At 42.6% G+C, this 21802-nt stretch overlaps 1 protein-coding gene across 1 annotated transcript in view; it reads right to left on the bottom strand.

The window, feature by feature from the left end:
- Positions 1–8477: 8477 nt before the first annotated feature.
- LOC144589758 (uncharacterized) overlaps positions 8478–21802 on the bottom strand; it is a 59490-nt gene continuing 46165 nt past the window's right edge. Inside the window, exons 9-14 of the mRNA XM_078394856.1 lie at positions 21324–21437; positions 18500–18613; positions 16461–16586; positions 14703–14836; positions 8664–8834; positions 8478–8534 (exon numbers count right to left, since the gene is read on the bottom strand). Of these exons, the coding sequence (XP_078250982.1) occupies positions 8478–8534; positions 8664–8834; positions 14703–14836; positions 16461–16586; positions 18500–18613; positions 21324–21437 (716 nt within the window). The remainder of the gene's footprint in view (positions 8535–8663; positions 8835–14702; positions 14837–16460; positions 16587–18499; positions 18614–21323; positions 21438–21802) is intronic.

The following is a 21802-nucleotide window of genomic DNA, read 5'->3' as shown; positions in this document are numbered from 1 at the left end:
GGTCATTCAATTAGCTTTACGAATGAATTCTAGAAAAAAAGGGGTTGAAGAATAATTACAAGAACAAGTAGCTGGAGTTGAAATCTTATTTCTGATAATTAGATCCTACTGCAAATAAAATAATGGCCAAGATTCTGCAATCACTGGTGAATTGACAAAGCTCATCATTGACTTTTGATGAAAACAGCATTATCTTTTGTAAGGAACTGCTGATGCTGGTTTAAATCGAAAGTAGACACAAAATGCTGGAGTAACTCAGTGGGACTGACTGCATCTCTGGAGGGAAGCAATGGGTCGAGACCCTTCTTCAGACGGACAGATCAGTCTGAAGAAGAGTCTCGACCCAAAACGTCACCCATTTCTTCTCTCCAGAGATGCTGTCTGTCCCACTGAGTTACTCCAGCATTTTGTGTCTACCATTATCTTTTGTAAATTGCTGGGAGAGGTTTTTCTATGATGTGGCCATCAATGTCATTGCAAATGTAAAAGTGTCATCCTCTGGAACTGGAATTCAGATACTAAAAATAACCTTCAAAACTTCGAACCGATTGAAATTAACATGAGATTTTAACGGCCACCCATTTTATGATGATCTTCAGCGTGTGACGTCACAACGGGACCCACACAAGTGCGAGCCAATGAGGGAGGGGGGCCAGGGAGTCGCAGCCAATAAACTGACTTTAACAAATGCGCTCCCCCCCCCGGAGGATCAGCGGGAGGACCGCCACCCGTCCCCGCATGCCTCGCGCCTGAACTTCGCCCCGTGACAAGAAGGCAAGGTGAATCGCTCCCTCTCCCCTTACCTCTCCCCCCTCGCCCACACCCGGCCCCGGGGGAGACTCCAAGCAGAAGACAGATGGTCATCATCCCCGTCGTCTCATCGTTCGCCTCCGTCTCCTCTAGCGCCCTCTTCAACCGACGGCGTCATTGAGTCCCCGCTCCCGCCCGAGCCCAGCACCCCGCACCATCACCGGAATACAACCCCCAGCGGGCAGCTTCTCATCCTCCTCCTGCGTTTCCTCCTTGAACTGACGGCGTCGTCGACGACTCCACTAAAATGACAGCCACTCTCCTGCTTCTCCTCCTGCTCCCACTCCGCCATCTTGTGCACGCCTCCCGCCGCCGCGCTGCCCCCCCAGACGTGTAGTCCCAGCTCCCGCCGGGACCCAGTCACCGCCGCTCGCCAGCGATCAGCGCTGTACGCATGGGGCACTGGTAGGTGGCTTACACCGTCAACGGGTTCACGCATCGGTTGGGTTTGCTGCACCCGTCACGGCCCCGGGGGACGCTCCCCGCTCACTAACGAGTGCACGGATTGGTTGGATTGATGGCCCAAGGGGAGGAGGGGGTGTGGGGAGGGGACAAGGGGGAGTGGGGTGGGGATGAGGGTGAGTTGGGAGAGGGGGGAGTGGAGGGGGAGTTAGAGAATGGAGGGTGAAGGGGGGAATGGAGGTGGATGAAAGTCGGAGGTAGGTGGGGTGGGGGGAGGGGAGTGGAGGGGAGTAGGGGTGCGAGGGGAGTGGGGTAGGGGAGATGGAGGGTTGAGGCGGGGAGGAGTGGGTGAGTGGGGGGAGGAAGGGGGGATGGAGTGGGTCATATAAGAATATAAAATATATTGTATCTGTTTCAATATATATTAATCTCATGCAGGGGAGTGTGATGTGGGGGGTTCGACTGATGCTCGGGTTGAGGGACTGTAGGGGGGTGGGGGAGGGGGTTGGGGTGTGGGGGGGGTAAGGGTGGGGGGAGATTTTTAGATTTAGAGATACAGCGCGGAAACAGGCCCTTCGGCCCTTCGAGTCCGCACAATCCAGCGATCCCCGCACATTAACACTATCCTACACACACTAGGGACAATTTTTACATTTACCCAGTCAATTTACCTACATACCTGTACGTCTTTGGAGTGTGGGAGGAAACCGAAGATCTCTGAGAAAACCCACGCAGGTCACGGGGAGAACGTACAAACTCGGTACAGACGGCGCCCGTACTCTGGATCGAACCTGAGGGGATGGGGAAGTGGGGGTGGGGTGAGGGGAGGGGGAAGTGGGGGTAGAGGGGAATGGGGTGGGGTAGGGGGATGGAGTGGGTGAGTTGGGGGTGGAGGGATAAGGGGGATTGAGTGGTGGGGGTGCTAGACCTTGGGTCCACGGCTCGCTCTGGCTGCAGCGCTGGCGAGGTGAGTGGCACCCTCTCCCCTTCCTTGTCCCCCCTCTATGTGGAATGGGCCCATAATGGGCTAATAATTTATAAAAACCATGAGAAACCTTCCTAAAGTATCAAGATGTAACTTAAATGCTGTTATCTGGGTCTCTTACAGCCAATCTATTCCATTAAAATCAATGGTCTTTCACCTCCTACAGTTTCTCAGATCTGATGTGGGTTCTTCAGTGAATTACTTCCATGGGTTCTTGATTAGTAAGGGTTTCAGAGGTTACGTGGAGAAGGCAGGAGACTGGGGTGAAAGATGAAAGATAGATCAGCCATGATTGAATAGCGGAGTGGACTTGATGGGCCGAAAGGCCTAATTCTGCTCCGATCACTTCTGAACTTATGAAATTATAAGTATTGGACATTTAGCCTAAGTTGCGATGGGCCTGAAGATTCCATGTTCAACACCTGAGCTCAGTTTGCAGCATCGATATTTCTGTAATCAAACACGTGAAGATGCTGAAGATCCCCCAATTAGCAAATCAAAATTGTGGCTCACTGATTATTTCTCAATTATTGATATTGAAAATTCATACCAATATTAATCTGAGGAAGGGTCTAGACCCAAACCGTCACTTATTCCTTTTCTCCAGAGATGCTGACTGACCAGCTGTTACTCCAGCTTTTTATGTCCATCTTCGATGTAAACCAGCATCTGTAGTTCCTTCCCACACTAGCAACTTGTGCCTCAGAAATCTCTATTACAATTCACAAGCCCGATTGTGTTCTTGTACCTGTAAAATCCCATTAAGGCATTAGGTTGCTCTGTCGGTCTTGCAAAATAGTTCCAGTTCATTCCACCGTCTTTGAATTGAATTAAGCAGAAGGAGAATATACCATCAGTCACTAAAGTTGCTTGGTACGTATTGGTCTGAAAGAGAAAATAAGTCAGCCATGTCATTTCATTCATGTAGAGTTAAGGTGTCATGTTGGAATGCTTCCACTGCCCGGGAACACTTTCCATGGTTCCAGCACATCTGCACTTGTGTGGAACCAAATACTGAAGCTTCAGTTCACATCCCATTGTACATTCCAGTCTAGCAGAATGGGCTGCAGACAGTATAGTGTAGAGGCCCCACCCCTGCTGTGTCCAAGCAAGCTTAGACAGCTGGCGGTGCCAAGATGGATGGGCGGAGGTGGTGAGGAGATTTTGGAACTGTGAAAATTGTCTAGTTTAGTTTAGTGATACAGCGCGGAAACAGGTTCTTCGGCCCACCGAGTCCGCACTGACCAGTGATCCCCGCACACTAACACCATCCTGCACACGCGAGGGACAATTTACATTTATACCAAGCCAATGCCTTTGGAGTGTGGGAGGAAACCAAAGATCTTGGGGAAAACTCATGCAGGTCACGGGGAGAACATACAAACTCTGTACAGACAGCACCCGTAGTCAGGATCAAACCTGGGTCTCTGACGCTGTAAGGCAGCAACTCTACCGCTGCAGCACCTTGCCACCAAATTGATTGATTTTAAGATCTTCAAAAAGATATCTGAAACTATTAGTATAGGTTTTTCACTGGTAATATTTTTAATGATTGTTAAATAACACGCATAAATGTATTAAAAATATTCAATTAAAGAAAACCTCGCTGAGTTACTCCAGGTTTTGTTTCTATCGTCAGTTTAAACTAGCATCTGCAGTTCCTTCCTACACAGGTATGGGGGGGGGGGGGGGTAAATGGCTGACTCCTGCTATTATTTCTCATGTTCGAGTGTATGCTGAACAGTGATGTTTATTATTGTTACGTACCAAGATGCTGTAAAAAAACTTGGTTTTGTGTCCTGTCCAAGCAAGTCAGACCATACACCAGTACAACAGGAGTAAACAGTGCAGAATATAACGTTGCAGGGGCAGAGAAAGTGCAGATAAATATGTACAAATGCCCCAACAAGTTTGATTGTAAAACTGGGCTCTGAGCAGTTCTCCTATCTTATGGTATACCTGAGCCCGTTGAAGTTTGTTTAAATTCAGGCAGAAATGGGAATGGAATGAATAAATACATACCTCTTGATCGTCTCCATTGATATATCCAGTGAAAGGAAGTATATTTTCCCAGGTGACCCTCAGTGCCCATATAGGTTCAAAGCTCTGGATGCCAGGTTCTGATCCGTAAAGTTCATTGACTACCGTCTTAAGATTTTTCTGAAAATTCTGACTGTGAATATCTTTCCTGACTTGAAAATTAAATGCCTAAAACGTCATTGAAAATATGCTGTGGTTAGTTTACTTCTGCCATGTACATATACTGAAGTACTTTGTGAAACATGTAAAGTTGTGAACTGCATGCAAATTATTATGAGCAACAATTCGTAAATGGCAAGGCAGGAATTATTTCAAACATAGAAGAGTAGAAATGTATGTTTTGGTGTAGCATGATATCTACAATAATGTAGGCAGATTGAGCTATCCTTCTGAAATTTTGTACTGGAATTTCTGAAGTGAAGTTCAATATAGGTATTACTCACTACAGGTATTACTCTATGGATTGCTTAGCTAGTTAGTTCAGGAGCCTTCTATCCTTAAGTGCTCATTTAGATGCCTCTTAAATGCTATGAGCATCTCTGCCTCTACCACTCAGGTACTTCCCACCCTCTGGTTAAAAAGTACCCCACAGATCCCCTCTACATCTCTTATCTCTTATCCGTTATCTTAAATCTATATCTGACAGTGTTCATATCTGTTTCTGAAAAACTGAAAAGTTTCCTGGAGTCAACCCCTTATAAAGTTATATACATTTTCATAAGGCATTGGACAGGCGAGATGCAGGAGAAATGTTCCCGATGTTGAGGTAGTCCAGAACCCGAGGTCACAGTGTAAGAATAAGGGGTAGGCCATTTAGGACTGAGATGAGGAAAAACTTTTTCACCCAGATAGTTGTGGATCTGTGGAATTCTGTGCCTCAGAAGGCAGTGGAGGCCAATTCTCTGGATGCTTTCAAGATAGTGTTAGATAGAGTTCTTAAAGATCATGCAGTCAAGGAATATGGGGAGAAAGCAGGAACAGGGTACTGATTTTGGATGATCAGCCATAATCACATTGAATGGCGGTGCTGACTCGAAGGGCTGAATGGCCTACTCCTCCAACTAGGTTTCTATGTTTCTAAGTCATGTCCACTCTTAACCACTCGAAGGAAAACAGACCCAGTCTCTGCAGTTTCTTCTGAGCTAAACCATTCCATCCTCAGCAACATCCTGGTGAATCTGCTCTGCATCCTCACTAGTACTATCGCCCCCTTCCTGTAGATGCTGACCAGTACCATGCAGTGCTCCAGCCGAGGTACGGCCAACGTGTTATAACATCGCAGCATAACCTTCCTTCTCTTTTATTCAATGCCTCAACTCTGCCTTCTTGCTCCAATCCCTTTGCCAAAAAAATGCCGTGTACTTTGATTCTCACCGTGCTGGTCACGTTTTTGGGGGATTTGATTTTCCTCTCTCTACTCATGTGTCTGTGGAGCTCCTCCTCTTCCCCCACACGTGTGCACATAGAGCCATGGAGTGATACAGTGTGGAGACATGCCCTACAGTTCAATGCCCACACCGACCAACACGTCCCAGCTACACTAGTCCCACCTGCCCGCGTTTGGTTCATATCCCTCCAAACCTGTGTTATCCATGTACCTATCTGACAGTTTCTTAAATGTTGGGATAGTCCCAGCCCCAACTACCTTCTCTGGCAGCTTGTTCCATACACCCAGCACCCTTTGTGTGAAGAAGTTACCCCTCAGATTCCTATTAATCTTTCCCCCTTCACCTTAAACCTATGTCCTCTGGTCCTCGATGCACCTACTCTGGGCAAGAGACTGTGCATCTACCCAACCTGTTCCTCTCATTTCTCCCTTCCCTTCACCATCATACCATGCGCCATCTAACCCCTTCTGTCCCCAAATGATCTCCAACAACGCTATAATATTGCTGGACTGTGCCAATGATGACCTTTATTAGTCCTGAGTGGATGAGCTTGAGACTCAGTTAGAAATTGACACGTATGATGTTGTGGGAATTACAGAGACATGGCTGCAAGAGGACCAGGGCTGGGAGCTGAATATTCAGGGGTATATTTCCTATCGAAAAGACAGACAGGTGGGCAGAGCGGGTGGGGTCGCTCTGTTGGTAAGGAATGATATTCAGTCCCTTGCAAGGGGTGACATAGAATCAGGAGATGTAGAATCAGTATGGATAGAGCTAAGGAATTGTAAGCGTAAAAAGACCCTAATGGGAGTTATGTACAGGCCCCCAAACAGTATCCTGGATATAGGGTGCAAGTTGAATCAAGAGTTACAATTGGCATGTCGCCAATGATATGGTGGTTATGGGAGATTTCAACATGCAGGTAGACTGGGTAAATCAGGTTGGTACTGGACCCCAAGAAAGGGAGTTTGTGGAGTGCCTCCGAGATGGATTCTTAGTGCAACTTGTACTGTAGCCTACCAGGGAGAAGGCAATTCTGAATTTAGTGTTGTGTAATGAACCAGATTTGATAAGGGAACTCAAGGTAAAAGAGCCATTAGGAGGTAGTGATCATAATATGATCAGTTTTAATCTACAATTTGAGAAAAGGGGAAAATCGGAAGTGCCAGTATTATAGTTGAGCAAAGGGGACTATGGAGGCATGAGGGAGGAGCTGGCCAAAGTTGACTGGAAAGAGACCCTAGCAGGGAAGACAGTGGAACAACAATGGCAGGTATTTCTGAGAATAATACAGAAGGTGCAGGATCAGTTCATTCCAAAGAAGAAGAAAGATTCTAAGGGGAGTAAAAGGTGACCGTGGCTGACAAGGGAAGTCAAGGGCAGTATAAAAATAAAAGAGAAGAAATATAACATAGCAAAGATAAGCGGGAAGCCAGAGGATTGGGAAACTTTTAAAGAGCAACAGAAGATAACTAAAAAGGCCATACGGGGCGAAAAGATGAGGTACGAAGGTAAGCTAGCCAAGAATATAAAGGAGGATAGTAAAAGCTTCTTAAGAGGAGGAAAAAAATAGTTAAGACTAATGTGGGTTCCTTGAAGACAGAAGCAGGTGAATTTATTATGGGGAACAAGGAAATAGCAGACGAGTTCAATAGGTACTTTGGATCTGTCTTCACTAAGGAAGACACAAACAATCTCCCAGATGTACCAGTGGCTAGAGGAGATTAATGGGCAAAATTAGAGCACATGCTATTGGGGGTACTGACATGGTTAGAAAATTGGTTGGCAGACAGGAAACAAAGAGTAGGGATTAACGAGTCCCTTTCAGAATGGTAGGCAATAACTAGTGGGGTACTGCAAGGCTCGGTGCTGGGACCACAGCTATTTACAATATATATTAATGACTTAGATGAAGGGATTAAAAGTATAATTAGCAAATTTGCAGATGACACAAAGCTGGGTGGCAGTACGAACTGTGAGGAGGATGCAGGGTGACTTGGACAGGTTGTGTGAGTGGGCAGATGCATGGCAGATGCAGTTTAATGTGGATAAATGTGAGGTTATCCACTGGTGGCAAGAACAGGAAGGCAGATTATTATCTGAATGGTGTCAAGTTCGGAAAAGGAGATCTAGGTGTCCTTGTTCATTAGTTACTGAAAGTAAGCATGCAGGTACAGCAGGCAGTGAAGAAAACTAACGGCATGTTGGCCTTAATAACAAGAGGAGTTGAGTATAGGAGCAAAGAGGTCCTTCTGCAGTTGTACAGGGCCCTAGTGAGACCGCACCTGGAGTATGTGTGCAGTTTTGGTCTCCAAATTTGAGGAAGGACATTCTTGCTATTGAGGGAGTGCAACGTAGGTTCGCGAGGTTAATTTCCAGGATGCAGGACTGTCATATGTTGAAAGACTGGAGTGACTGGGCTTGTATACACTGGAATTTAGAAGGATGAGGGGATTTTATTGAAACATATAAGATTATTAAGGGATTTGACACGCTCGAGGCAGGAAACATGTTCCCGATGTTGGGGGACACGTCCAGAACCAGGGGCCACAGTTTAAGAATAAGGGGTAGGCCATTTAGAACGGAGATGCTTTCAAGAGAGAGTTAGCTAGAGCTCAAAGATAGCACAGTCAAGGGATATGGGGAGAAGGCAGGAACAGGGTACTGATTGTGGATGATCAGCCATGATCATAGTGAATGGTGGTGCTGGCTCGAAGGGCCGAATGACCTACTCCTGCCCCCATTGTCTATTGTCTATTGCCTATTCTCTATCGAGTCAACAACTAGGTGACAAAATGGATTGAAGAATTATGCAATGCCTGGTTTGTTGCAACCAAAGCTCGGTTTGAAATTTAACTTTGATGCAAAAGAATGAATCTTCCAATCCCTTTAGAGTGCAGTGTAATTTCCTAGAAAGGGAAATGTTGTAATATTGAAAACTTAAATAAGTTTTAAAACATAATCGACTTATTCGGATATCCTCAAATTGTTTTAAAAAAAGCAATTCCAGTTGAAAGGTGACGTGTGATCTTCCTTACCTGATAGTACATACATCCTGTTCCTCTTCTCATGTCAGCATCATCCCAGAACACAGCAATCATTGATGGCGTGTTAGGCAAAAACGCACTGAATTCATAGAATGGATATGCATATATCGATCGTACATAAAAATTGTTGCGTTGAAATACAATCAGCCCGTTATCTGAAAACTGAACAAAGGCAGTTTGTTACACAATTTTGCTTCAGATGGATGAGGAGGAAAATCATTGCTTATGTTCTCTTGAGAATCATCAGTAATACTTGTGCCATGAGTAAAGACAGGAAAAGTTTAGATTGCTTGAGATGGGCAGCTAATTCCCCTCAATTGACTTTGTCACTGCACAGCCACTGGGTGTTATCCCAGTTTTTGCCACCACAGGAAAGGACAGCCATGCAAAGCCCACCAGCCTATCGTGACATCAGCAGATTGGACACCGCAACATCACTGAAGGCCAAATGCAGTTTTTACTTCTGAAGAGTCTGAAGAAGGGTCTTGACCTGAAACGTCACCCATTCCTTCTCTCCAGAGATGCTGCCTGTCCCGCTGAGTTACTCCAGCATTCTGTGTCTATCTGCGGCTTTTACTTGATGTCCTGCATGAGAGGAGGCTGGAAATTTCCTACCAGGTCAATTGATTGATGTGATTGATTAAAACAGGATGATGGCCAAAAAGACATCCTGTTACTTGTTCACCACAACTGGAATTTAGAAAATGGCGGCGCGCACGGGCGCAGCAGCTTTTAGCTCTCTGATATGGTGTTGTTTGATTGTATGTATAGTGAATGCAGTGTGTGTAAGAACCTGTTTCCAAGCAAGATACGCCTACGTCTACAGTCAGGCGGTCTTGCTAAACATTGGACTGCGGTGCCAGACCGATGTTACGAGCACTTTCAACCGAGCTCATGACATCCCGCAGAACATAGCGAGGCTACCGGGATCTACCTGGATTGCGGCCGTACCAGGGAGGCGGCGCAGGCGGCGTTGTGAGCGCAGGAGGAAGCGCAGTTGTCGAGCGGGCCTACTAGCTCGTCTGAGGAAACAGCCACACAAGCCACCGGTACCGAGCATCTTCCTCTCCAACGCCAGATCCATCGTCCACAAAACAGACAAACTGGAGCTGCTAATCGCTGGAAACTCCAACATCCGCGACTGTTGTGTGACGATTATAACGGAGACATGGCTACACCTGCTAATCCTGGATGCAGCAGTACAGCTAGTGGGGCGCTCCATCCACCGGCATGACAGGAACGGTGACTCTGGTAAGAGCAGAGGAGGGGGTCTTGTGTATTTACGTACACAATGACTGGTGCACTAACAGTAACATTATATACAGCCACTGCTCTCCCGATTTGGAAGCAATGACTGTTAAGTGCAGACCCTTCTATCTGCCGCGTGAGTTCACTGTAGTACTCATCACTGCTGTTTACATACCACCAGATGCTAACGCCAGCATAGCTCTCACCCTACTGCATGACACTGTAAACAAACAGCAACAGGCTCACCCTGAAGGAGTGCATGTCATTGCTGGGGACTTTAATAAAGCATTGTTAAGGACAGTACTCCCCAAATTTGTACAGTATGTACAGTGTGCCACCAGGGGGGAAAACACACTGGACCATGTTTATTCCAAATTAAAGCATGCTTACAGAGCAGTACCTCTCCCACATCTGGGTCTCTCAGACCACCTCACATTGCTCCTGATCCCAGCATACATCCCACTCAGGAGGCAAACTAAGCCAGACACAAAGGTTATAAGAACCTGGCGATTGGGAGCACTCACAGAGCTTCAGGACTGCTTTGCACGCACAGAATGGACAATATTTGAACACCAGGACCTAGAGGAATATACAGGAACTGTTCTGTCCTATATAAAAAGCTGCACTGATAATGTGACTGTTAACAAACACATCCGGGTATACCCCAACCGCAAACCCTGGATGACTAGAGTGGTACAGTGTCTTTTGAAAGCACACAACTCTGCCTTCAAGTCTGGAGACAGAGCACAATACAGCACGGCAAGGGCTGAGCTGAGGAGGGGCATCAAAGCAGCCAAGGAGGATTACAAGAGGAAAATAGAGGACCATCTGACTCAGAACAACCCACGGCAGGTGTGGCAGGGTTTACAGCAGATAACCAACTACAAGGGCAAAACATCTGTGACTCCCAGCGTGGATACCTCACTGGCAGAGGAACTATATCATTTCTTTGCCCGTTTTGAGACTGCAGTGCCACACACAGCCATCCTGCCCCCACCATCTACTACACCCAACACGCTCACTTTACAGGAACACCAAGTGAGACGTGTACTAAAGATGGTGAATCCAAACAAAGCAGTAGGACCTGATGGAGTACTTGGTAAAGTACTGAAAGCTTGTGCTGACCAGCTCTCAGGGGTCCTCACAAAGATCTTCAACATCTCCCTGACACAAGCCACCGTCCCATCCTGCTTAAAATCGACTACTATTATCCCTGTCCCCAAAAAGCCTTCTGTCAGTAGTCTAAATCACTACAGACCAATAGCCCTTACATCGGTTGTTATGAAATGTTTTGAGAAACTTGTGGCACAACACATCAACGCCAACCTTCCTCCCAGCTTTGACCCTCATCAGTTTGCCTATCGAGCAAACAGATCTACAGAAGACACCATCAATACAGCCCTCTACACTGAACTGAACCACCTAGAGAGCCCGGGGACCTATGTAAGAATGCTTTTCATAGACTACAGCTCGGCATTCAATACGATCATCCCAGGCATACTAGTGGACAAGCTGTATAATAACCTGGGTTTTCCTCCATCCATCTGCGCCTGGATAAGAGACTTCCTCACAAACCACCCACAATCTGTCAAGATCAGCCCCCACAGCTCCTCCACCATTACGCTCAGCACTGGCTCCCCGCAGGGCTGTGTGCTAAGCCCCCTCCTCTATGCTCTGTATACACACGACTGCACTCCTATTCACCCCTCCAATTCAATCATCAAATTTGCAGACGACACAACTGTGGTCGGTCTGATCACTGGAGGAGATGAGTCTGCATACAGAGACGAGGTGTGTGCTCTGTCCAAATGGTGCGAGGCAAACAACCTCGCACTGAATACCAGTAAGACAAAAGAAATGGTACTGGACTTTAGGAGACACAGAGCGGTTCCTACCCCACTTCTTATAAATGGGGAGGAAGTGGAGAGGGTCTCCACCTTCAAGTTCCTGGGGACCACCATCTCCCAGGACCTCTCCTGGACTGCAAATACTACAGCGGTAGTTAAAAAGTCACAGCAGAGACTGCACTTCTTAAGACTGCTCCGGAAAAACAAACTGAAGGAGAATCTGCTGGTGACCTTCTACCGCTCCACCATTGAGAGCGTACTGGCATACTGCACCATTGTGTGGTATGCTGGCTGCTCAGCTGCACACCAGAAGGCCCTCCAGAAGGTTATTAAGACAGCAGAGAAAATTATCGGCCGTCCACTACCTTCTCTGAAGGACATCTCCAGCTCGCGTTGTCTAAACAGGGCCAGAAATATAATCAAGGACAGCACACACCCAGGATATGAACTGTTTGCTCTCCTGCCCTCTGGGAGGCGCTACAGGAGCCTAAGGGCCAGCACAAACCCACTTAAAAACAGTTTCTTTCCCTGGGCCATAAGAACTGTGAATGGAAACACTTGACTTGATGTGACTCTCACTTTCGTCGCACTTTTTAAATATTTTCAGCATTTTAGGTGTAAAACTCATTCATTGTTTATTAGGTTTTTTATTGTTTTTTATTGATATTGGTATTTGTTGTGTTGGTTCCTATGTTTGTACGATTGTCTTTGAAAGTTTTGCACTGTCGCACTGTTTCAGATGTAGCACTTCTAATTTCGTTGTACTGTTCGTACAATGACAATAAAGGCATATTAAGATTAAGATATTAAGAATTAAATCATTATCTTTTTGTTAATCCCTGGCAATTACAGTTTTGCTGAGAATTAATTGGGCAGATGCTAAAATTATAGGCTCCATAGAAAGTAGAACAGAACGACACAGGAACAGGCCCATTGGCCCACAATGTGTGTGCCAAACATGATGCCAAGTCCAACTCTTATCTGCCAGCACATAGTCCATATCCCTCTATTCTCTTCATATGCATGTGCCTATTCAAAAGTCTGTTAAATGCCACTCTCGTATCTGCCTCTACCACCATTGTCCGCAGCGAGTCCTAGACACTCACCACCCTCATTTGCCTTAGCCTGTACATCTCCTTTAAAATTTGCCCCTCTCACGATAAAGCTATGACCTCTAGTGTTCGATAGTTCCATCCTGGGAACAAAGTTCTGACTGTCCACCCTTTCTATGCCTCTCACAATTTTAAGTACTTCTATCAGGTTTCGCCTAAACCTCCATCATTCCAGACAAAACCATCCACATCTGTCCAACCGCTCCGAATCCAAGCATCATTCTAATAAACCTCCTCTGTACCAGTCCAAAGCCTCCATCTCTTTCCTGTAATTTGTGAGACCAGATTCCAACTGCGGCCTAACTGAAGTCCTATAAAACTGCATCATAATTTCCTGACTTTTATACTCAAAGCCCTCTACCAATAAAGGCAACCATACCAAATGCCTTCCTTACCACTCTGTCTACTTTTGTCGCTGCTTTCAGGGAGTTATGGACTTGGACCCCAAATCCTTCTGTACATCAATGCTGTTAAGGGTCTTGCCATTCATTGTATGTTTTCCCCTTACATTTGACCTCCCAACATCCACACCTCAGGACTTGCTTGGATTAAAGTTCATCCGTCATTTCTCTGCCCATTTCTGTAGCTCCACTGGTAGAGCTGAGGTTCCGTTTCTGTCCCACCCAAAACTATCTCAAAGTAACATCAAAATTTAAACCTGTTGGTGTTGTATTAGAATTATGTAAGAAGGACAAAATGATGCCAAATATATTTAGCGGATCATTGCAAAGTGATGTACCATCAAACTTTAAATTACAGACTCCAATTTGATTATGATCTTAGCATAAGCATGGGGACAACATCTACCTTCTCTCTATTTTGTCCTCTATGATCCTGATCAGTAATTGGACTGATGCTTTTAAAACAAGGTAAAATGGGGAAACCCAGTTACAATCCACTCTCCTCTTTCTCTCCTTTCACTCAAACTACCTGTCCTTTTCCAAACATTCATCAGCAGACCTTAACTCAGATGTGAATCATTTGGGAGGTTTAAGGAAATGCTGAAAGTTATATGAAGATTTCAATACAACAGATAGAGGAAACCCTTTTCCAGTGGTGTAACCAAAGTACCGAATAGTTGCCTAAACATCAAGGAAGCAAATGAGGAAAATTATTTTTATGCATCACCACTTTCATTTAAGATGCTGAAAATATTTTTCAATATTAGCTCTAAAAGATGCCACAGATTTAAAATTGGAAAGGAGAACTTTTGCAGGGATCGACAGAAAGTAAAATATTACATTAATCTTTCATATTGCTTGTAGACTCAGGAAAGGTCAAGTGGTCTTTTTCTGTGCTGTATGATAATGTGACAAATTATACAGCAGTGGTTAGCAAATGGTCAGGAAGGAACTGCAGGTGCTGGTTTGCACCGAAGATAGACACAAAATGCTGTAGTAACTCAGCGGGCCAGGCAGCATCTCTGGAAAAGGATCTCGACCCGAATCGTCACCCATTCCTTCTATCCAGAGATGCTGCCTGACCCGCTGAGTTACTCCAACATTTTGTGTCTATCTTCAGCAAATGGTTGCACCTTTTACAAAAATTCAGCACTCTGCAAGCAAGTACCCCTTTCAAAAACCAATAGATGGTGCTTAGGACTGGAAAATCTCTGTTGCCAAAAGCAAGGTTTGAAGCAGTAAGGTTTTCTGAGCCCCGTGCTTTGTGCTAATCATATCTATATCCTTGTGTTGCACATATGAATCTGTGCATAAAATAAATAGATGCAGTGAGGTGAGTTTTAAATAAGCATTTAAATAAGCAAACGAGTGTTCAGTTTGTATTATAAAATTGGCTATTGAAAATAAAAATCTTCAACTTACATATAATCTGTAATAAAAGACATTATCAAATGGAAAGCCATTTGGGATATTGATGATTGGAGAATTAACGTCCAATGCCTTTCTGTTGATTTTTGTATCTCCAAATGATTTTCCGTAATCAAATAGTCGTTTCTCTGTTTCAAGAAAAAATGAATGTAATTGCCATTTAAATACAGCTGCAAGTACATACAAAAGGAATATATGGAAGACGGTGGAAATCTGAAATAAAAATAGAAACTGCAGGAACTATTCAGCAGGTCAGGCAGCATCTCCAAGGGTGTTATGGTGATCTGCTAAATATTGTCATAATTTTCTGTTTTTATTTCAAATTAATTAACATAATTAATATGAAATCACATTGAACATTAACCCTTCACAGAGTGAGACATGAAAATGCAGAACTTTCTAATTGTTTATTTCAACAAAGGCTTTGATAATTTCTTAGGAATTATAGGTAGTTACTTTGAATGCCAAGCAGAAATAGACTTTTCAGTCCTTTATATGTGATCATCAAAAAAATTATTGCCTGTTAATTTAACTTAGTTGCACATTCTTTAATCTAATCTGAACTGAACTAAACTAAACTGGTGTTGGAAGGAACTGCAGATGCTGGTTTAAACTGAAGATAGACACAAAATGCTGGAGTAACTCAGCGGGTCAGACAGCATCTCTGGAGAAAAGGAATAGGTGACGTTTCAGGTCAAGACACTTCTTCAGAACTGAACTGAGCTGGTAATGCATTACAGCCTCTGAGTTTGCTGCAGTGATGTTGATTATGTGCAATGCACAATTGGTGCGCTTTGCAGCACTAATACTGACTTGGCAAATGGTGTTGGCTTTAAACATAAGACCAGGCCTTCACACTAGTTTATTAGTTCAAGGGCCCAAGCATCTGCACCTGCTGAGAACTAGCAGTTTGATTTGTTTTGGATAATGCGAAGAGATTGTGCATTAAGTTTACGTTTCAGTTCAATTTTGCAGTTTTATTTGAAATTGTGTAAAGGAGTCCTGAAGTTCACGACTCTCATACACATAATGCATTTTGCATCATGTGCTTCAAATTAACAATTTCCTGCAGGCATGCCCAAAACTGGCCTGAGTTATAATTCTGACATTTCATAAATGATCTGTTTCTAAATGCAATGTTATTTTAAGGATAATCATAGATCAATATATGCCGATAAAAAGGGCACATTGTTCATTCATAAATTATGGCAGAAGTTCTACTAAACCAATGAAATATCAAAATTAAAAAATTAAAAATAAATTTACACATTAATTAACTTCATTATTTTAATCAAAGCTTTACTTTACTTTTTCTCATTTGGCCATAATATTTAGGGTGCTATTTGGCACTTTAACTTCAATTTCAGGGAAACATAGAAAATAGGTGCAGGAGGAGGCCATTCGGCCCTTCGAGCCAGCACCGCCATTCAATATGATCATGGCGGATCAACCAAAATCAGTACCCTGTTCCTGCTTTCTCCCCATATCCCTATATTCAGTTAGCCCGAAGAGCTATATCTGACTCTCTCCTGAAAATATCCAGTGAATTGGCCCCACTGCCTTCTGTGGCAGAGAATTCCACTGATTCACAACTCTCTGGGTGAAAAGCAGTACCAAAAGGTTAAAAATCTTTCATATATACATTTTTAGTATATAAAAATTACAATTTATCGACAAAGATTTGTAATCATAAAACAAAACCGTGAATATATTGGTTCCAATAATTAAATTAATATTGCAATGAAACTGTACCTCTGCAAATGAATCCATCACCTTCGTACCCTTCCCTGCAGGAGCAGTTGAACGATCCAAGTGTATTTGTACAGATCCCAGCACGCCGATCACAGTTGTGAGTATTTAGAGCACACTCATCCACATCTGAATTAGAACATAATGATGTTAAAAATGTAAAAACTTATTATAAAATAATATGATTTAGGTGCTTCATTTATGAATTAATAAAAAGTTTCAAAAAGTATGATCTAAAAAATTATGCTCTATATTACAACCATTCCCAAGAAGTCCAGATGAGAGATTAAAAATTCAGAGCAATAACTTGCAATATGTCAAAGCAATAAAACTCGTACACAGTTATTTAGGCTGCTTTTAGGATAGAAACGTTAAAAACAAATTATCCTCCATCATAACAGTGTTTCTGGGATCTTCATGCCCTGCATTATTATTTGTGACAAGAGCACAAGTGATGCATTAGTGAGAATTACATGAAGCTATCTCCTCTCTGGAGTCCTAGAGCCACACAGCATGGGATTCACCCACTGGCCCACAGTTCCCATGTCAGCCATAAATTACCTATCTAAACAAATCCCATTTCCAGCACTCTACTCGATGTCTCTAGTCTTTTCCTCTAAATGCTGCACTATTCCTTCAGGAGGTGCACTCCAGATTTCACATCCTCTTGGTAAAAAAATCTTCCTCAAGCCCCTTCAAAATGTCTTACCCCTAACTTTTACTGATGCACCTTATTTTTGGGCACCCACCCAAATGGGAAATGTTTCTCACTGCATACACTATCCAAGCTCTTCACAACTTGGTATATCTGAATCAGGTCACCCACAGCGCTCTCTCCCAGGAAAACAAACCGTTGTCTTTGATTTTCTGATAAATAAATATGACAATATTTCTTGCCGGCTTTTTCTTCAATTAAAAGATGACTTAGAAATTCATCGATTCAAAGTCCAGACCATTGAACCTAGACCACAAAATATCTGATCTGGATAGATGTAATAGATATAGAGGACACATTTCTATTTCTCCTCAGTTCCACCTCAAATATGCCAAATTTAAAATTCTGGTTCTGGATCTGGATCTTGATCTTCGACCTGTCTCTTACTTAAAAGTGGAGTTCAAGCTTTGCGCAATACAAGCAATATGAACCGACACCAAATAATTCTCAGAAACATTCACTAAAATAAATTAATAGATCTTGGAGAGAGTTAATCTCTTATTGGAGTGGCTTCAGATAATGGTGGAATATGAATTATTTTATACATTGACCAGTTTGTCGTTTGCAGAGTTTTGTTCGTACTTGGGAGAGATGATTAGTTATAGCTAAGCCAGCTGCCAATGATGTGCTGCCAATAACAGCCCCTGTTATACCAATGACCTTGTCCATCATGTTAAAGTGAAAAGAAGTTTTCAGTATTGCACTTGCATTGGTGGAGTGGAATCCAAAACATTTTTGTTGTACACCTCTATATATTCCTAACAATGGATTAGCTCTGCAGCCATTCCTATTTAAATGTGTTCAATAATTCTAAGTAGCAGTGAATATATGTACAACTGATTGCTTTAAGAAATATCAAAACTGTTGTTATATTTTGCCTTGGGTGGCAGGCACAGTGATGCAGTTGATAGACCTGCTGCCTCACAGTGTCAGAGGCCTGGATTCAAACTTCAACGTTTGCTTTGAGCTTGCATGTTTTCCCAGTGACTGTGTGGGTTTCCTCCAGGTGCTCCGGTTTCCTCCAACGTTCCAAAAATGTATGGGTTGGTAGGTTAAAATTACCATTGCGAATTATCCTGAGTGTGTCAGTAAGTTGTAGTAAGAGGGGATTGTTAATGACAATGAGGGGAGAATAAAAGTGTAAAGTTCATGTAAATGGATGGTTAATGGAGGGCAAGGAAGGGCTAATTTCCATGCTGTATCTCTTTCTGACTCCTTGACTATGCTTTCATTGTGATTTATGTGAGTATTACTACCATTGTATTTATGTTTAAATAATAGTAAATCTGATTTATGTAAATAAAGTAAAATATATCTTCTAACAAACCTGTTGTGCAGTCTTGACCTTTCCAATTGTCAGGACATATGCAAGTATAGTTGTTAAAGCGGTCCTGGCAGACACCTTCATTTTGGCATGGATTGCTAAGACATTTACTAATTACTGTTTTAAAATAGAAAAAAAAACGTTAATCAGGTAATTGAAATATAGAAAAGGATTTATTAAATTAACAAGACAAATTATTTTAGTCAGCAATTGTTTACCAAGCAAATTTTCATTTGATAAATTAATTCTGTACACTGCATTTTCCTCTTTGCTGTATTCTATTGTGTTTGAGTTTGGACTGCTTGTATCTATGTATGATATATATGATCTTTTTGGATAGCATGTAAAATGAAGCCTTTCACTGTACCTGGGTATATGTGAACTTAATAAACCTAAACCTAAGCATTTGTTTAAATTCCCTTTTAATTTTTCTTTTTGCTATAATCTGCATTATTATTGCCTTGCACTATCCCAGCCTTCCGTCAGTTCTTATGGAAGGTCATTAACCTGATACATTAACTTTATTTTTCTCATCACAATAGCTAGCTGAGTGTTTTCAGTATTTTCTGTTTTAATTTCAGATTGTCAGCATCTGTGATATCTGCGATATACTTCTACACGTGGAAAATGTTGGAAACATTCAGATGTGTTCCATTCTTGTTCCTGAGATCAGCATTACTTAAAATCGGAAAGGCATTTGCATTAATGTTATTGATAATGGTCATACTCTGGAATTCATATTCAAGAGAGTAAACAAGTCAATCTGCCTTAGAAGCTGTGCGATCAAGATTTTTTTTCACCGTACTTTGTAATGTAAATAGAAATATTGGGAATTTAGATGTAGAGAACGAGAGAGAGAGAGCAAGAGACTGTTGATGTTTCAAGGCTAAGACTTTACAGAAAAACTGGTAACAGTAAAAAGATGTTGCAGGTTTAAGGATACCGAGATATTGTGAAGAGGGTGAAGAGGAAGCCTAAATGAAAGGCTTGTGAGAGCTCAAGATGGAGAAGATATTAAAGAGGAAAAGATATGATGGCAGATTGAGAAAAGGGGAGGAACAGCCGAAAGAAATTATGGATCTGGATGAGATGTAAATGTGAAAAAGCATTAGAATTATGAAGTTCTGTGCAGTTCTGATCAATACATTACATAGTCCATAGAACAGGAACAGGTCCTCCAGCCCATGATGTCCATGTCAAACATGATGCCAATTAATCTAATCCCTACTCACTGCACATGATCAATATTCCTCCATTCCCTGCAAATTCGTGCCCCCATCTAAAAGCCTCTTTAATGCCACTATAACACCAGCTTTCACCACCACCCACAGCAGCAAGATCCATGTGCCTGTAACGCGGAGTAAAAAAAACTTCCCCCGCATATCTCTTTTAAACTTTCCTCCTTTTACCTTAAAGCCAAGCCTTCTCTCTTTGACATTGTCAAAAGATTCTGACTGTCCACCCTATCTAAGCCACTCGTTATTTTATTTACTTTGATCAGGTCTCCTCTCTGCCTTCGACGCTACAAGAGAGAACAGTCCATATTTGTCCAATCTCTCTTTATTACTAATATTCTCTAATCCAGACTGTATCTTGGTAAACCACTTCTGCAAGCTCTTCAAAGCCTCCACATCCCTTCTGTAATGGGGTGAACAGAACCACACAGAATAATCCAAATTTGATCTGACTTAAGTTTATGAAGCAGCAACATGTGTTCATGTTTCTTATACTCATTGCCCCAATCATTGAAGGAAGTATACTGTATGTCATTTTTACATTTCACCGTGCGACATGGCGTCGTTGCAGTAGAGCTACTGCCCTACAGCACCAGAGAACAGGGTTCGATTCTGACAATGGGTGCTTGTCTGTGCAGAGTTTGTACATTCTTCCCGTGACCTGCATGGGTTTCCTCCGAGATCTTCGGATTCCTCCCACAGTCCAAAGACGTACAGGTTTGTAGGTGAATTGGCTTGGTATAAATGTAAAAGTGTCGCCAGTGAGTGTAGGATAGTGTCAGTGTGCAGGGATCGTTGGTTGGTGCGGACTCGGCTTAAATCAGTTTTCATTTGTGCAATTTATTAATCAATTGCACAATATTTATTCAATTAAAAATATATATTGAAACAGATCTGCAAAAACCACTGTTCCGATGTACATGTTTGTAATCAATGCTATTTTGGACACCTTTCTCAAGAGGAGCAACAAGCTATTGGTGAGTGAATGTTAAATGTTGGCTCTCATCACAGCTCCCCTTATTGTACTACCATGTTTACCCTGCTTCAAGCACAAAAGCGTTATTGCAGATCAAGTACGAAGGGATACTCAGAATGGTCCTAAAGGAGAGAAATCTTGGATATCATTGTTTTTTAAGAAGTCCTCTCCTTCAGTGTCCATTGGATATAAGTCAGTGCGTCAGACAACTCCTTTAATTCCTAGAATATTAGAGGCAATGAGTTGTGAGCTCTACTTACAGGAGTATCACATTCCCCATTGCAGCTAATTGTTTGAATGCACCAAACAGTCATCTACATTGTGGAAATAGTATTTTGTACATCATGGTTTGAGTTAATAGCAACAAAATCAGATGACTTAGATCATGCTAGAATTGGCAAAAGATCTTTTAGGAGACACGTTTGAAATATTCTGCAGAAATACAGAGAAGGGCAATAAGGTTATGCAAAGGTCTAATAAAATTTGCAGCAGTAATAGGTGTAATAGGGAATATTATTTATGAAGCAATTAATATATTTTATGAGTATTCTTTGCACACTATCTAACAATGAATTGTTTCCTTAATAAATTGTACTGAAAATAAATAAATTCCCACCACTTTGACAATATCGATTGGTATATCCAAGCAAACAGACGCATTGAATGTCATCTGCGTGATCAATGCAGGTCGCTCCATTCAGACATGGTTGGCTGAAACACTCGTCAATATCTGAGAAGTGAAGAAAAATAAAATTAAAAATATTCAAAATTATTTGTTTCTACCAAAAGGTAAGCGACTCCCAATAAACCAAGGACAGTGAAACATGTGTGATGAAATCACTCAGATCTCTACACAAATTTAAATAATTGTTATGCCATCTTGGGTACAGATAATTTTCTCTAAGGAAAGATCATCATTACCAAATACTTGGCAGATAGAGGTTTAATATCTGATTATGTTTGTAATATGACAGTGTCCTGCATTGTAGGTTTATGAATTTTTTCAAGCTTTACAAAAACGGTAGAATTCAGAATGTACTGCCTACAAATTTCACAGAGCGTTCCTGTGTAGCCACTTCTGCATACGCATTGGTA

Source organism: Rhinoraja longicauda, unplaced genomic scaffold (genome assembly GCF_053455715.1).
Source record: "Rhinoraja longicauda isolate Sanriku21f unplaced genomic scaffold, sRhiLon1.1 Scf000073, whole genome shotgun sequence".
In the NCBI taxonomy this organism is placed as follows: Eukaryota; Metazoa; Chordata; class Chondrichthyes; order Rajiformes; family Arhynchobatidae; genus Rhinoraja; species Rhinoraja longicauda.
The sequence above is the reverse complement of the archived record's forward strand: the minus strand, read 5'-3'. Positions and strand labels throughout refer to the sequence as shown.